Below are 15,780 nucleotides of genomic sequence, written 5' to 3'. Positions count from 1 at the left end.
AAGTGCTCCTTTCATTTTTGTGAGCAGTATATATAAATTGTCCCTATGTTTTTTTTCTATTCCTTTTCATATTTTCTCTATAATTTCGATTTTTGCAAAAATATTTCTCATTTTATATATAATTTTTTCTGATTGTCACTTTTTTTAGCAATATTTTTTTTTCAGATTTTCAGTAAATTGTTTTTTAGATTTTTGCTATATATATATATATATATATATACACATGTATGTATAGTTAGGACTACAACAATCATCCTAAAATGAGAATAAAAGGACCCGTCACCAACATGTGCCCCTCGACCATGCGAGAGAATGTCACAAACAGGCAGACAGCTGGTTCCACGTGCAGCAGGTTTATTAACAGTCCACAGAATAAGCAGGGTCAGACAGGCAGAGGTCATACACGGGCATGGGATCATCCGAGACGAGCGAGAAGAGGAGTCAGAGTCCAGGTGAGGGTCAGGGGCAGGCGGCAGGCAATCAGAGTAGCAGGGTCGGAGGCAGAAGATCAGGTCAGGAGTAAACGCTCAGAGATGCAGGCAGGGTGGCACAAACAAAGCTTCACAGAGAGTGAAGTGTGGAGCCAGACTATAAGCTGAGGAGGTGATGAGGTGATGGGGAACAGCTGAGCTGATGAGTCCAGGTGATGGCAGGTGGTGAGCTCAGAACTCTGGTGAGCGCTCCCTCTGGTGACTGGAGACGGTAGCAGCAGGTTGCTCCATGACAGAGAAAGAGTGATGATTTGTAACGATGAATTTCTGTGGAGTTTGTTTTAACAACAATGAGAACTTGTGATGTTACTGAGAAACTCTATAATTTTATGTTTTTTTTTTCTTTCTTGACGCTCCCTGCCTGTCTCTGCAAAATCACATCAAGCCAGAGTCCGCCTGGAACTAGAAGTGATCCCCTCAGACACAAACCAACCGTTCATGCTGGTCCATAGAAATACATCAGTGTTTGTTCTTCAGGAAGAACAGGAACAGACTGAGGAACACAAAGAGGATCATCTTTATGACACGGACACATTGTGGATTTTCAACTTTTAATTCAGATCATCTCAGTTTTCATGAGCAGTTGAGGTTAGTTAGTTTGTAGTTTTTGCTTTTGTAGTTCTTAAAAATGAGAACAAAGATCACTCTTCTTTTTTAATAGAATGCAATACGTGTCCATAAGAAACTTTACAATACAAAGAACATCTTTGTACACAAGACACCTACAATCCTAAAACAAGATTCTGGACAATAATGAATCTGATCATAGCCGGGACAGAGACAGCTCATCCTGAATGCTGTCATAACAGGAGCGTCTCTCCTGAGCAGCAGCTCCTCCTTTATTTTACACCACAATAGAAGGACAGAGGAGGCCAGCGAGGACGGAGAGGACGAGCTGGAGAGCTTCCCCCAAACTCCGACATCCAGATCTTCTTTTAAAATATTTTGTATTCTACAAGCTTTTTCGTTGATAAAAATCCTTCATATTAAAACTGCAGGAGACCACGTTTGTGAGGAGACGCCTTTGACAAAACTCTAGACATTTTTAAATTTCAAAAACAGCGTTTGGAGGAGGGACAGAGTGAGGACGCCACAGCCGGCCCGCCCTTGTCCCACCGCGCTCTTCACAACCCTCTGAACATTCAGCCTTTTCGTAATTTAAGTTTATGACGGAAATATCAATACATGTCGATATCAAAATGTGTTTTACAGTATTTACAGTAGATGAAAGAGGGGCGGGGCTTCATGAGGAGGACAGAATGAGGGGGCGACTCCTCATCACTCAATCCTGGAGGTTCACATTGATATCAGGAGGCTCAGGTGTGGATCAAAGAGGCTACGGCTGCTGTCAGTGGAGGTTTGCTAAGGTCAAGAAAAAACAGGACTTTGTCTTCACGCGGAAATGCAAATTTCACCGATAAAAAAACAGCCCAAAGTCCCGCCCTTCCTGTGGAACTGACGGTTGGATGAGATCCAAACAAAGCTTCTTCCGCTCAGGAGAGGCGGACGGACAGGAGGAAGCAATCGGCTGCTTGAAGTCATGACAGAACCTCACTGCAGATTTCACAGACGGATTTGGTAAAGATGACCGAAAAAACAAGCATCTTAACATGAACAGACACCAACAAACCACTGAAGGAGGCCGTCCGTCTGCTCACTGAGGTCCGTCTGCAGGAAGAGCAGCTGCTCTGTGGGATCAGGAACCGCTTCCTGCAGTGGCTGATGATCGGCTTCCAGGGATGTGTGGCAAGACTGTTTTCAGAAAAATGAGCCCAGAGGAAGTTCCAGAGGAGATCCTCCAGAGGAGATCCTGCAGAGGAGATCTTCCAGAGGAGATCTTCCAGAGGAGATCTTCCAGAGGAGATCCTCCAGAGGAGATCCTGCAGAGGAGATCTTCCAGAGGAGATCTTCCAGAGGAGATCTTCCAGATTGGGAGACATAAACGGAGTCTGAGCGTTTGGCCAGTGTGTTGCTGCTGCAGAGATCTGAACATATCAGGAGACAACCGGAAACCACATCATCATTATCTTCATCATCAACATCTTCATCTTCATCTTCGTCAGAGAACCATCAGAGTCTGTCTCGTCAAGGGGAGTCACAGCAAGTTCTGGTTCTGAGGTTCTGGCTCCATGGAGTTGATGTGAGGAAGAGGAGACAGTCCTTCATACTCCCCCTCCCCCATTTCACAGCTGATGGGGCTCTAAGGACTCCCCTGCTTCCTGAGAAAACTCCCAGGAGTGTTGTGGACCAAACAGCGTCCATGAGGCGGAGGGCAGGGGAGGGGGGCAATAGAAGACGCACCGGGGCAGGAGATGGACCTCAGGGCAGACAATGAAGAGTTCAAAACTTCAGACGCTCATCGTCATGTTGGGAGAAAACTGCGGAGAGAGAAGAGACGGACAATAAACCTGTGGTTCTCTCTGAGTTTCTTCTGTTTGTTTAGGTGCTGGCTCTGCTTGGTTCTGTTTGGTTCTGCTCAGTTCTGCTCCTCAGCCTGGTTGAGGGAATCTTTTAAAGACCCGCTCTTGAAACAAGAGAGTTTTAACCTCCTTATTGTCCTGATGATCCAACATGTAGAAAGAAAATCAAAATGAAAACAGCATTTCTGAGGAATTCTTTGTTCCCATCACTGGGAATCAGGAGCAATACAAATGCCATTTGAAAAAGTTTGTAGTTGTGACATATAGACTACAGTGGGCGGGGCTACAGTAGCCCTGCTCCGCCCCATTTGAATGCATGCACCTGCAGACAAATAGATTCATGAACATCTTTGTTTTCCTGGTCTGATCTGGATCAGAACCTGAATGATGTTGCTGCTGTTGTTGTTTCACTGCTAGTGTTTGGTTGGGCTAGTGGGAGAGAGTGAACAAAAAGAACAACTCATAGGTGAATTTCTCCTGCCACCATGCAGAAACTATGTTTGTCTAAAACTGAATCACGATCATGAAACGAGGACTGCAACTCTTTGACATCAGAAGATAGTTGAAGAGGGACATTTACCACGTTTCTGTTTTCTTTTTTTAAATGTTTGAATGTAGAGGAGATCCATTCATGATTTGATGCCATATTCTCTCAGAAGTTCTGCTCCATCTCAGAACCATCTCAGAACCCAAAGATCTCTGGACTTCTGGATCTTTAGAGTATTGCTCAGTAAGGTCATTTGACAGTTTTTATGTAGTTTTATGTCTTTGTTTAGTGTGGCTGGTCCAGACATTCAGAGGAAAGGAGGTTTCTTCTTTATCCTCAGTAGAACTAAAGATGGTTCTTGGTCTGCCCGACCTTCTGGTTCTAGAAGGCAGCGGTCCGGGTCTAGACTGGACCCCCATGTCTGCTTTCCAAAGTGCTTTTATTTTGAAATTCAACTCCATTGGATTTTTCAATACATTTCCTGTTACTCACATTTTCATTTTGGAATGGGTTTAAAAAGTTTCCCGCCATCTCGCCGTCGTCTCGGGGGGTGCCGGGGGGGTTGTTCATTGCTGCCATGTTGTTTGGGGAATTCTACCGGACAGAAGCAGAAACCAGCAAATGAAACCGCCGCCAACTCAAACCGCACAGCAAGACGGCTGATCTCACCTTTGGCAAGCCATCCATATCTCCAGAACCTGTGATGAGAAGCAGAAACGGAGGCATCAGCTGACCGTCAGGTCAGAGAGGACGTTCACCAGGGCCAGATCTAGTCAGCCCCTGTTGGGGGTGCAAACAGAATATCAGGGGGGAGGGGAGCGGGGGGTTGGGTATAGTGAGAGGTTGGGGTGTAAAATCCTCCCAAGCCCCCGAAAAGTCCCCCTCCAATGAAAATCCTGTTTTTAGAGTTTTTAACGTGTCTGTGTGTCATTTTTCTTCTGAAAGTGAACAAATGTGATAAGAAATCATTTTGTTTTTGCATTTCCGAGTATTTCTCCTTTTAAATCAATCAAACTGTCTTGGACAGACTCTGTCTGAATGAATGATCTTCTTTCCATCAACAGCTCTGCTGCACATGCACTAAACCCTCATCTGTTCCTAGTGTCTAGTTCAGGTTCTGGAGAAGAGAAGATGGTATCTTCACATTGACTGCAGTCAAATGAGCCGCCGTTCACATTTCTGTGGTCAAATCAGCATCACTGGATTTTTGGTGTGAGTTTCATCCAATACTTACGGTAGCAGGACTGAGAACGCTGGAAAATCTCCACCAGACTCCACGGAGCTTCTTGATGTGACCACGGAAATGTGAACGGCGGCTCATTTGACCGCAGTTGGAAAGGATTGTAAATCAATGAAAGAGCATTTTGATGTTAGCTTTGATTATTTTATCAAGAACTCTGAGAAACCAATGATTGAATGTATTGATCACAGTCAATAAACATTGGAGAATTAGCTAAAAGAGTCTTTGGTGAACTGGAAGGAGAAAGAATCAGGATTTTGGAGGAAGTTCTGTCCATGAAGATCTTCACTTCCTCGTCCAGCTGACATCCGGATCAAAAGTCTGTTTTGTTATCCGTTTCCTTTTGGTCTTTTTTAGAACATCTTTTAAATGTATCTGTTATTTACTTTGAGTCATTTTTATTTATTTGCTTTTAAATTTATATTTGGTTTAGGTTCTGTGTTTTAAAAATACATATTTTATGCATTTTTGTTGCTTTATTTATTTATTTTAATGTTCTGTTTAGCTATTTAATGTAGCCACAAGGGGGCCCAAGCCAGGGTCTCATTGTGCCGGTCCCAAGCCCGGATAAATACAGAGGGTTGTGTCAGGAAGGGCATCCGACGTAAAATCTTGCCAAATCAAATATGCGAATCAGACCTACGATATCCATACCGGATCGGTCGAGGCCCGGGTTAACAACGACCGCCATCGGTGCTGTTCACCGACAGGGTGCCGGTGGAAATTGGACTACTGTTGGTGGAAGAAGGAGAGGAGGAAGGCGGGTTCGTAGGGAGAGGAAGAAGAGGAAAGTCACTAGTGTTGGACTGAGAGTTGGGACTTTGAATGTTGGAACTATGACAGGAAAGGGTAGAGAGTTAGTGGACATGATGCAGAGGAGAAAGGTAGACATACTGTGTGTCCAGGAGACCAGGTGGAAAGGTAGCAAGGCTAGAAGTTTAGGAGCAGGGTTCAAGTTGTTCTATCATGGTGGAGATGGGAAGAGAAATGGAGTAGGAGTTATCCTAAAGGAGGAGTTTGTTAGGAGTGTTGTGGAGGTAAAAAGAGTGTCAGATAGAGTGATGAGTCTGAAGATAGAAATGGAGGGTGTGATGTTCAATGTTGTTAGTGGGTATGCCCCACAGGTAGGATGTGAGCTGGAAGAGAAGGAGAAGTTCTGGTTGGATCTTGATGAAGTGATGATGAGCATCCCTGGAAATGAGAGAGTTGTCATTGGTGCAGATTTCAATGGTCATGTTGGTGCAGGAAACCGAGGTGATGAGGAGGTGATGGGCAGGTTTGGTATCCAGGAGAGGAATGTAGAAGGACAGATGGTGGTTGATTTTGCAAAAAAGATGGAAATGGCGATAGTGAATACATTCTTTGAGAAGAGACAGGAACATAGAGTGACCTATAAGAGTGGAGGTAGAAGCACACAGATAGACTACATCTTGTGTAGACGGTGTAATCTGAAGGAGATCAGTGACTGTAAAGTAGTGGTTGGTGAGAGTGTTTCCAGACAGCACAGGATGGTGGTGTGTAGAATGACTCTGGTGGTGAAGAAGATGAAGAAAGAGAGGGCAAAGGCAGAGAAGAGGACAAACTGGTGGAAGCTGAAAAAAGAAGATTGTTGCATGACTTTTAAGAAACAGTTGAAACAGGCTCTGGGTGGTCAGGAGGTACTCCCAGATGACTGGATAACTACAGCTAATGTGATCAGGGAGACAGGTAGGAGTGTACTTGGTGTGTCATCAGGAAAGAGAGTTGATAAGGAGACTTGGTGGTGGAATGAGGAGGTGCAGGAGTGTATACGGAGTAAGAGACTAGCTAAGAAGAAGTGGGACACTGAGAGGACTGAGGAGAGTAGACAGGAGTACAGGGAGATGCAGCGTAAGGTGAAAGTAGAGGTGTCAAAGGCCAAACAAAGAGCTTATGATGACTTGTACGCTAGGTTGGGTAGTAAGGAGGGAGAGACTGACCTGTACAGACTAGCAAGGCAGAGAGATCGAGATGGGAAGGACATGCAGCAGGTTAGGGTGATCAAGGATAGGAATGGTAATGTGGTGACAGGTGTCAGTGGTGTAATGGAAAGATGGAAAGAATACTTTGAAGAGTTGATGAATGAAGAGAATGAGAGAGAACAAAGAGTAGAAGAGGTGACGGTTGTGGAGCAGGAAGTAAGAAAGATTAGTAAAGGTGAAGTGAGAGGGGCTTTGAAGAGGATGAAGAGTGGAAAGGCTCTTGGTCCTGATGATATACCTGTGGAGGTATGGAAGTGTCTAGGAGAGATGGCAGTGGAGTTTTTGACCGGGTTGTTCAACAGGATCTTAGGTGGTGAGAAGATGCCTGAGGAATGGAGGAGAAGTGTGATGGTGCCCATTTTTAAGAATAAGGGAGATGTGCAGAGTTGTGGTAACTACAGAGGAATAAAGCTGATGAGCCATACAATGAAGGTGTGGGAAAGAGTAGTGGAAGCCAGACTAAGAGCAGAAGTGAACATTTGTGAGCAGCAGTATGGTTTCATGCCAAGAAAGAGCACTACAGATGCAACATTTGCTTTGAGGATGTTGATAGAGAAGTACAGAGAAGGTCAGAGAGAGCTCCACTGTGTCTTTGTAGATCTGGAGAAAGCTTATGACAGAGTGCCCAGAGAGGAACTATGGTATTGTATGAGGAAGTCTGGAGTGACAGAGAAGTATGTCCGAGCAGTGCAGGACATGTATGAGGGCTGTAAGACAGTGGTGAGGTGTGCTGTAGGGGTGACAGAGGAGTTCAAGGTGGAGGTGGGATTACATCAGGGATCAGCTCTGAGCCCCTTCCTGTTTGCAATGGTGATGGACAGACTGACGGATGAGGTTAGACAGGAATCACCATGGACTATGATGTTTGCAGATGATATTGTGATTTGTAGTGAGAGCAGGGAACAGGTGGAGGTGGAGTTAGAGAGGTGGAGGTTTGCCCTGGAAAGGAGAGGAATGAAGGTTAGCCGCAGTAAGACAGAGTACATGTGTGTGAATGAGAGGAACCAGAGTGGAAGAGTGAGGTTACAGGGAGAAGAGATAAAGAAGGGGGAGGAGTTTAAGTATTTAGGGTCAACAGTACAGAGTAATGGAGAGTGTGGAAAAGAAGTGAAGAGGAGAGTGCAAGCAGGTTGGAATGGGTGGAGAAAAGTGTCAGGTGTGATGTGTGACAGAAGAGTTTCAGCACAAATGAAAGGAAAGGTGTACAAGACTGTGGTGAGACCAGCCATGTTGTTTGGACTAGAAACAGTGGGACTGAAGAAAAGACAGGAAGCAGAGCTGGAGGTAGCAGAGATGAAGATGCTGAGGTTCTCTTTGGGAGTGACCAGGATGGATAGGATCAGGAATGAATACATCAGAGGGACAGCACATGTTAGAGGTTTTGGAGATAAAGTCAGAGAGGCCAGACTGAGATGGTTTGGACATGTTCAGAGGAGAGACAGTGAATATATTGGTAGAAGGATGCTGAGTCTAGAGCTGCAGGAAAGAGGTCTAGAGGAAGACCAAAGAGGAGGTTTATGGATGCAGTGAATGAAGACATGAAGGTGGCTGGTGTTAGAGTGGAGGATGCTGAAGACAGGCTTAGATGGAGGAAACTGATTCGCTGTGGCGACCCCTGAAGGGAAAACCCCAAAGGAAAAGAAGAAGAGTTCTGTTTAGCTATTTATTCTGGTTATTTGTCTTTTAATTATTTATTGAGTATTTTTGCCACTTTTATTTATTTATTTATTTAAGTTTAGTTTATAAATGCTAAACTATGTATTAAAACAGCCAAAAAGCTTTCTTTGTAGCAGACGATAAAAAAAAAAAAAAAAAATCTCTTTTTGTAGTCATCAATGTAGCAAACCAAGAAGCTGTTACTGCAGAAACTCTTGATTCCTGTTTAAAAAAAAAATCCATGGATGAACAAATATTTTGTGATAACAGAATTTATTTTCATCAGAAGGAAATTAGTTTAAATCCAGCATCTGTTATTTTGGTATTTCGTTTAATCTTTTCTTTTTCTTTTTACTAAATTACTCAACAAACACACTAAATATTAATCAAAAACATCAGGATCATTCCTTAAACATCATTCAAATTTATTTTCTTTACAGATCTGAGTCTCTTTTTTATACATAATCGTAAACCACTGATGTGAAAATAAACACGATTTCAAACCATCTGTAGTTATTTGTGTTTTTGTTGTCTTTAAAAGTTAATTTTAATTTCTGGGCAAACGGACATTAAATTACCCCAGCGGCTATTTTTCTTCTGTTGTCCTCGGACAGATGTTAAAAATTATTATAAAAAAGACATAATAGTAAAGTTTATCCTGAGGAGGAGAGGCATATTAATATTCATCTGAATATTGAGGTTCTGGTCTGGTTCAGTTCTGTTCGTCTTTATCTCAGGCGCCTTTCCCCGTCTGCAACCGCCTGGTCTCACCGACGATCCAGGCGAGGCATCTCAAACACAGCTAATGCTCCAGTACTGTTAGCTTAGCTGCTACAAACAGCGTTAGCTTTAGCATCCAGAAACCTGCACATTTTCAACTCATTTCTCCTTTTTCCTCCAAACTAGAACAAAGAGAGCAACAGATGGAGGACAAAAAGGAGTTAAAATGACTGATGATCAGTGTTGGGACTAACGCCGTTTAAGTATAACGGCGTTACTAACGGCGTTATAAATCAAGTCATTTAGTAATCGAACTAATTACTTTCATCCTCGCTGTAACGCCGTTATAGTTACTTCATGTAAATCGCGGTGCGTTACTTCAAAGTTTGATGATCTTGCTGGAGCTGGGCGCTTCGCACCCGAGCGTTCCGCGTCAATTCTGGCCGGAAGTTGCATCAAGATACATGAGAAAATCCGGTTTCTTTTCAAAATATAACCAGTTTTTCACAATAAAATGCCGCAATTGACAAATGTGATCATGTTTTTGTATCTAAACAGGCGGTAGACACGGATATAAACATTACAATCACAACACAAACGTGCAAACGAGTTACTTTGCCAAGTAACTAATTACTTTGAAGATGCAGTAATTGAGTTACTAACTCAATTACTTTTTGGGAGAAGTAACTAGTAACTATAACTAATTACTTTTTTGAAGTGAGATGCCCAACACTGCTGATCATCAAGTCATTTCAGCGATAAACAGCAGACGAGAACTTCTAACAGCTCTGCAGCTGAAGCTGTTAGTGTGAGCGAGGAGACGAGGAGCGGGAGTGAGGCCAGAGGCCACGCCCCCCCTTGAATCTACCAATCAGCACTAGCAGCTATTTCGAGTGGGAGCCAGAGAGAGAAGAGAGCGCTTGTTTTTCTTGTTTGGATGGGGGGGGCAGTCCTGGCATTTGGGGGGGCATTGCCCCACCTTGCCCCTGCCTAGATCCGGCCTTATCGTTCTCGCCATCGTCTGCTTTCCTAGAGACTGCACGGCTTCTCAGCTGTACGGTCTGCACGTGTGCAGAAGGACACTCACCTAATGAGCCGTTCGTGTGATGCTGCTCCATGGCGCCCATCCCCCCCATGGGCCCATCGGGTCCAGGTCCCATTGGAAACTACAGAAACCAGTTCAACCACTTCATGTTCTCAGGAGGCCTAGTAACCGGACGTTTACACGTGGTTGCATGCTTGGACAGCGCCATGATCAGACAGGAAGACTCACGTTAGGTCTGTTTCCTGGAGCGATGGGGTTCATCATGGTGTAGATGTTCTCACTGGAGTTCGTGGAATCTGGAGATAAAACAATGAGAAACCATTACGGGAAGATCCACCAGCGAGAGACTGGTTCAGGGGGACCCCCCCTTCACCCAACAGTGGTAGGGATAGGCTGAAAATGATAAAATTAGCTAAAACTCAGATTAAAACGATGGGTCTTGAGCCATTTTTCAAAAGCATTTATGCTGTCTGTGGCTCTCTGCTGTCTCCTGCAGACGTTACACAATAATACTGAATAATACTGAAAAATTGCCTCTTTGTATGTTTTGGTTTTCACAGCTGGAATGGCTGATAGACCAAAACAATTTGCCATCCATAATTTCACATCTTAAATGCAAATAAAAAGTGCTTCTATTGTCCTTGTGTCATCGGGAGGCATAGCTGTGAAAGCTGTTGTTGTGTCTCCTGATGATGAAGAAACATGTTAATGTTAAAAAGCAATGGGCCCATGATGTGACCTTGAGGCACACCATATTTAATTTTGTGGACCCCAGAGAAGTAATGCCCCGTTTCCACTGAGCAGTCCAGACCGGACTGGACCGGGCCAGACTGGAATTTTTTGTGTTTCCATTACAAAATGGACCTGTTAAGCAGGACCAACTGGTACCATTTCTAGACCCGCGTTGGTCATTGGTCCATAGAAAAATGGAATGGACCCGTGAGGGCGGAGCTTCTGTTGTCACACGATGTAACCCCTTGATTGGTGGAAAGTTTTTTTTTACTTTAGTAATCCTTAGGGAAATTATGTCATTGTCCTTGCTCCATACATCACACCACACAGTCAAATTAAAAAACAAAACCCATAATAGAATAAAGTACACAGTAATCATTAACAGTTAAAATGTACCTTTAAAAGTTCATAATTTAGAGAGTGAAATACATAAAAGTGATGTTTAAAAAAAAAAAAAAACATCATAAAAACATTGATCAGTGACCTTGTCATTTGCCACCACCCCTCCCAGCAGCGTTAAAGAGTCGAATAGCACTGGGCACAAAGGACTTCCGGTACCTCTCAGTGGAGCGTGGCAAAGACAGAAATCGGTTGATGGTCATGAAGATCCTCTGACCAGAGAACACTGAGTACAGAGGGTGGCTGGTGTTCTCCAGAATGTTCTTCAGTTTATCCTGGATCCTTTGCTCCACCACCAACTCCACTGTATCCAGACCCAGTCCCACAATGCAACCTGGGACTGGGTCTGGATAGAGTGGAGTTGACTGGAAGCGTCCGATCAGAGTTTTTCCTTTCGGCCCATGTTGAACGTTTCCTACTTCGTTCCTGACTGTGGTTGGAAGAACCAGGGCTGAAGGTTTTTCTTCCTCCGGGGTTCTCCTCCCTGTTCAGACCATCAGAGCCTCCGGACCGTGTGAAGCCAAAGAACCAGTCTCAGTCCTTAGAGGACTTTTTAATACTTTTCCTTGCACTGCCAATTGACAACAACTGTCAGCACGCTAATATGATCTGCCTTTTTTTTCTCTCCCTCATCGCAGCGCACGCTGCTTCCCTCATGCACACGCTCACGCACTCTTCCCCCCACCCTCTCCTGCACCGCGTTAAGCTAAAACGCACAGGTTGACGCACAAACGCTCAACACCTGCTTCTCGCAAATAATAATAAGTTATTTACATACAGTATTCCCCTTAATCGAGGGGTTGGGGACCAGAGACACACTGAATCCATGGATACGGAGACACACCCAACCCCAGATTCCGTCTAACCCGACCCCCACGGCCAAAGAATGTCCGTTATCGACCTATACTCATCATCTAAACACTTCTGATCGTGCTTTGTGAAACATTTTTTGAAGAACATTGGAGAATTGATCAACATAAAGAGTTTTTTTTTTTTAAATTCTGAACAACAGACAGTTCTGCAGCGTACATGCCGGCTTAATAAACATCAGCTCTGGATTATAATTATCTTCTGCAGTTTTGCAGTTTTTTTTTTCATTTTTCATCCATTTCTGAGTCAGCTGATGCAGTTTCTCTTTCTCTGTAGTCGCACTCAGCTACATCATCGGTCTACACCTCACATGCGCTTTGATAGTCCAACGTCCAATGGAAATGCTCACTAGAAATGCCAGGACCATTGTAAACCGGCCGAGAGGGGTCTGGTCTGGTCCGGATCGCTCAGTAGAAACAAGGTATTAGTGTCCATGCTTACCATGAAGTTTCTTTCTATGAGATAGAATTTGAACCACTGGAGAACAGTCCATGAAAGGCTGAGGATCTTTCTAGTCTATGGATGGATGGATGGATGATGGATGGATGATGGATGGATAGATGGATGGATAGATGATGGATGGATGATGGATGGATAGATGATGGATGGATGATGGATAGATGATGGATGGATAGATGGATGGATAGATGATGGATGGATGATGGATGGATAGATGATGGATGGATAGATGATGGATGGATAGATGGATGGATAGATGATGGATGGATGATGGATGGATAGATGATGGATGGATGATGGATGGATGATGGATGGATGGACAGATGGAGTAAAGACATCTTCATCTGCAAACATGATAACAGAGGCTCCATCTTGTGGTTCGGCAGCAGAACTTCCTCTTTGGATTAACTCGTCAGTACAGAGAAGAAAGGAAACTGAAGAGTTTGTTCCATCAGTGATTTCACAAAACGTCTCCATCGTCTCTGATTGGTGCTCGGAGTGCGACTAAAGGGTCAAACGATGGCGATATGTGGCATGTGTGTGGCGAGTTGGAAGATGGTGACCCCACCATCCCACAAATGAAGTTTCTGTGGGACATGAAACAGAAAAAGCTGAAGAAACAACCGTTTGTTCTCAGAGAAGCTTTAGTGACGTCCAGACCTGCAGAGAAGAACGTTCTCCATCTGGAGTCCTCAGAGACAAACATCCAGAGGAATGATTCTCCTGAAGCTGGTTCCAATAGAGATGCTAAAAAACTAAATTCAACAGTCACCTCCAGGACTGGGCATGATGGGTGTTCCTGGTGGGCCGCCTCCCCCTGGAGGTCCCTGAGGAATGAGAGCAGGTACAGCAGGTGAGTTAGCCATGCAGGTAACAGCTGACCTGACAGGAGCTTGTGACGGGAAGCTTACCACATAGCTTCCTGGAGGAGAGGACGAGTACGCTATCTGAGGCAGGGAGAGAGGCGGGAAAACATGAGAGGTGCCTTCAGAAAGGCCGAGGATGTCAGACAGCGTGACTCACCGAATTGGAGTTGGGGTTGGGCCATTGACCCCGCCCCCCAGGACCCCTAAAGGAGAAGAAGATTCAGAAGTTCCAGTTTCATTTCTGTTACAAAGAGCCAGAAGATGCTGAAGTTCCTGCTGCTGACTAACATGTTCATGCCGGGCATCCCCGGACCCATGGAGTTCAGAGGAGGCCTCATCCCGCCGCCGTAGTTCTGCACAGAGAGGAACGCCATCACCAAAGTCTCAAAGAGAAGAACTGACCCGTGAGTCACTCGGCACCGGGCCACACAGGAACACGTATTTTTGTTAATATTTGATTCTGACCCATGTTTTATTTTAGAAAAACATCAGATTTTTGGATCCACATCCCTGTGGGTTGTGTCAGGAAGGTCTCCGGCGTAAGAGCTCTGTGCCAAATCACCAGTGAGATAAACCGAAAGGTGAACAACATTCGTCTTTAATAAGTCGAGACGCTCAGCTCAGTGACACGTCTTCAATACCTCTGCTAACTTAAGAAAGACAGAGTTACGTCAGACTGAAACCTCATCGCTAACTTCAAACTCCAAATTAATTCAAGAAAGAACAATCATTCAAACTAGTCAAAGGAAAGTCAGAATTTTCCTACAGTAAAGTGAAATGAGACAGAAATCCTGTAGTGTGTCCCAGAAAAACACGATTGAATCAAACCATCACTCGTCTTTCTGAGGCGTCTCAGAGCTGCAGTTTCCTCACAGAACCTGAACTCGGACTGTTCTAGAAACGATCCTGAAGTTTTACTTGAATGGACGTTTACAAAGCAACTTCTGTTTTATTAAATCACTTTCCAACTCTTTTTTTACACTGTGTTTCATTAAGGACCATCAATACATTTCCCTTAACTTTTCCCTCAAAATAGAAAACAGAAGCTTAAAAATTCAGACGCCAACTTCTCCGGTACAGGCCGGTCTGTGGTTGAACCACGATGGAAACGAGGACGAAGGAGCAAAGAGAGTGATCGTCTCACGCTATGACACGCAAGTTTCTATGACCATTTTCAGATCCTATGTACAAAACACAAAAACAAGTTGAACTGGTCACAGTTTGACCAATCAGGGACTCGGATTGGATGAAGATTTACCAGATTTACACCGTGTTGAAATTCACACCCAGACACTTTCATCTACATCTACATCTGCAGCTCTGAGGACCTTCAAACCAACAACTCGCTTCTTGGTTTGACGCTGCAGCAGCTTCACAGGCTAAACATGGGTTTGCTCAAAGGCTGAGTCAGCTGCAATAAAGGAATCCCCATCAAAGCCCCTCCCACCCTCGTTTGTTCTTGATCTGCGTTCCATCACAAACCTGTGCACCCATGCCTGCCATGCCTCGGGGGGGGGTCATTCTCATGGGTCCTCCCATGCTGTGTCCTGCAGGGGAACAACAGCATTAGATGTTTGGTGGTGGAGACAGAGAAAGGACATGGCTGAGCACCTTGAGGTCTGGAAAGGTCCAAGCTGTTTGGAAGGAGGGGTTGTGATCCTGGGATACTTCCTGGGGGCTGATTTGGCATTCGGAGGGAGGGTCTCGGACCACCTGGGTACCGTGGAGACATGAATGGCTGTAGAAAAAAGGGGAGGGGCTTAGATTATTTCATTTGATTTTCAGAGGATCAGGAATCAATTGTTGACTGAAAAGCTTTAATTGTCCCACAAAGCTTCGATGTGGGTTGATGAAAATGATCTCTGAGCAGAGATGAAACAATCTAACATTCCATTCATTTAAGCCCCATTTCAGTGAATTGTTTTACAATGAACCTTTTTTTATTGAACCAGATGGAAAAGAAGAGAGAGGGATGTTTGTGATGGGGATAAGGGCACAAAATAAAGGGGGGGTGGGCAGAACAATAGAACAACAAAAGGCTCCAGGATCTGCTCCAGGATCTGCTGCTGCTCTGCAGTTTGCTCACATCTGCTTCAGGATTTTTGTGCCGTTTACTCAAGCTTTAAGCTGTTCCTGTAAACCACCAGCAGGGGGAGCTATTGTACAGAAGAACACACTAAATGTGAAGCTTTCCTGCTATGTTTTCCAGGTGTTTGATAAAGTGAGACCACAAGTGGAGAGGTCAGCAGGTGAGTGACAGTTGCAGAAACAGAGATTCTGATCCAATCAGGCTGAGCAGCAGAGGATCGTCTGCACAAAGAACAGCAGCGGCTACAAAGACTGGAGGTTCCATTTCAGAGGTAATTCTAATTCTCGTGTGTGTGTGTGTGTGTGT

General features: G+C 44.5%; 1 protein-coding gene across 3 annotated transcripts in view; it reads right to left on the bottom strand.

The window, feature by feature from the left end:
* Positions 1-1,028: 1,028 nt before the first annotated feature.
* Positions 1,029-15,780, bottom strand: part of ssbp4 (single stranded DNA binding protein 4) — a 61,909-nt gene continuing 47,157 nt past the window's right edge. For 2 of the 3 annotated variants that reach the window (XM_024259066.2, XM_024259067.2), the window contains exons 7-17: positions 14,997-15,123; positions 14,868-14,932; positions 13,674-13,738; positions 13,543-13,588; positions 13,431-13,466; positions 13,292-13,346; positions 10,288-10,355; positions 10,102-10,180; positions 4,068-4,096; positions 3,891-3,992; positions 1,029-2,869 (exon numbers count right to left, since the gene is read on the bottom strand). In XM_024259066.2, the coding sequence (XP_024114834.1) occupies positions 2,840-2,869; positions 3,891-3,992; positions 4,068-4,096; positions 10,102-10,180; positions 10,288-10,355; positions 13,292-13,346; positions 13,431-13,466; positions 13,543-13,588; positions 13,674-13,738; positions 14,868-14,932; positions 14,997-15,123 (702 nt within the window). In that variant the 3' untranslated portion in view covers positions 1,029-2,839. Of the gene's footprint in view, positions 2,870-3,890; positions 3,993-4,067; positions 4,179-10,101; positions 10,181-10,287; positions 10,356-13,291; positions 13,347-13,430; positions 13,467-13,542; positions 13,589-13,673; positions 13,739-14,867; positions 14,933-14,996; positions 15,124-15,780 lie in introns of all 3 variants that reach the window. The other variant, XR_002917464.2, reaches the window with a different exon arrangement.

The sequence above is a fragment of the Oryzias melastigma genome, linkage group LG4 (assembly GCF_002922805.2).
Source record: "Oryzias melastigma strain HK-1 linkage group LG4, ASM292280v2, whole genome shotgun sequence".
In the NCBI taxonomy this organism is placed as follows: Eukaryota; Metazoa; Chordata; class Actinopteri; order Beloniformes; family Adrianichthyidae; genus Oryzias; species Oryzias melastigma.
The sequence above is the reverse complement of the archived record's forward strand: the minus strand, read 5'-3'. Positions and strand labels throughout refer to the sequence as shown.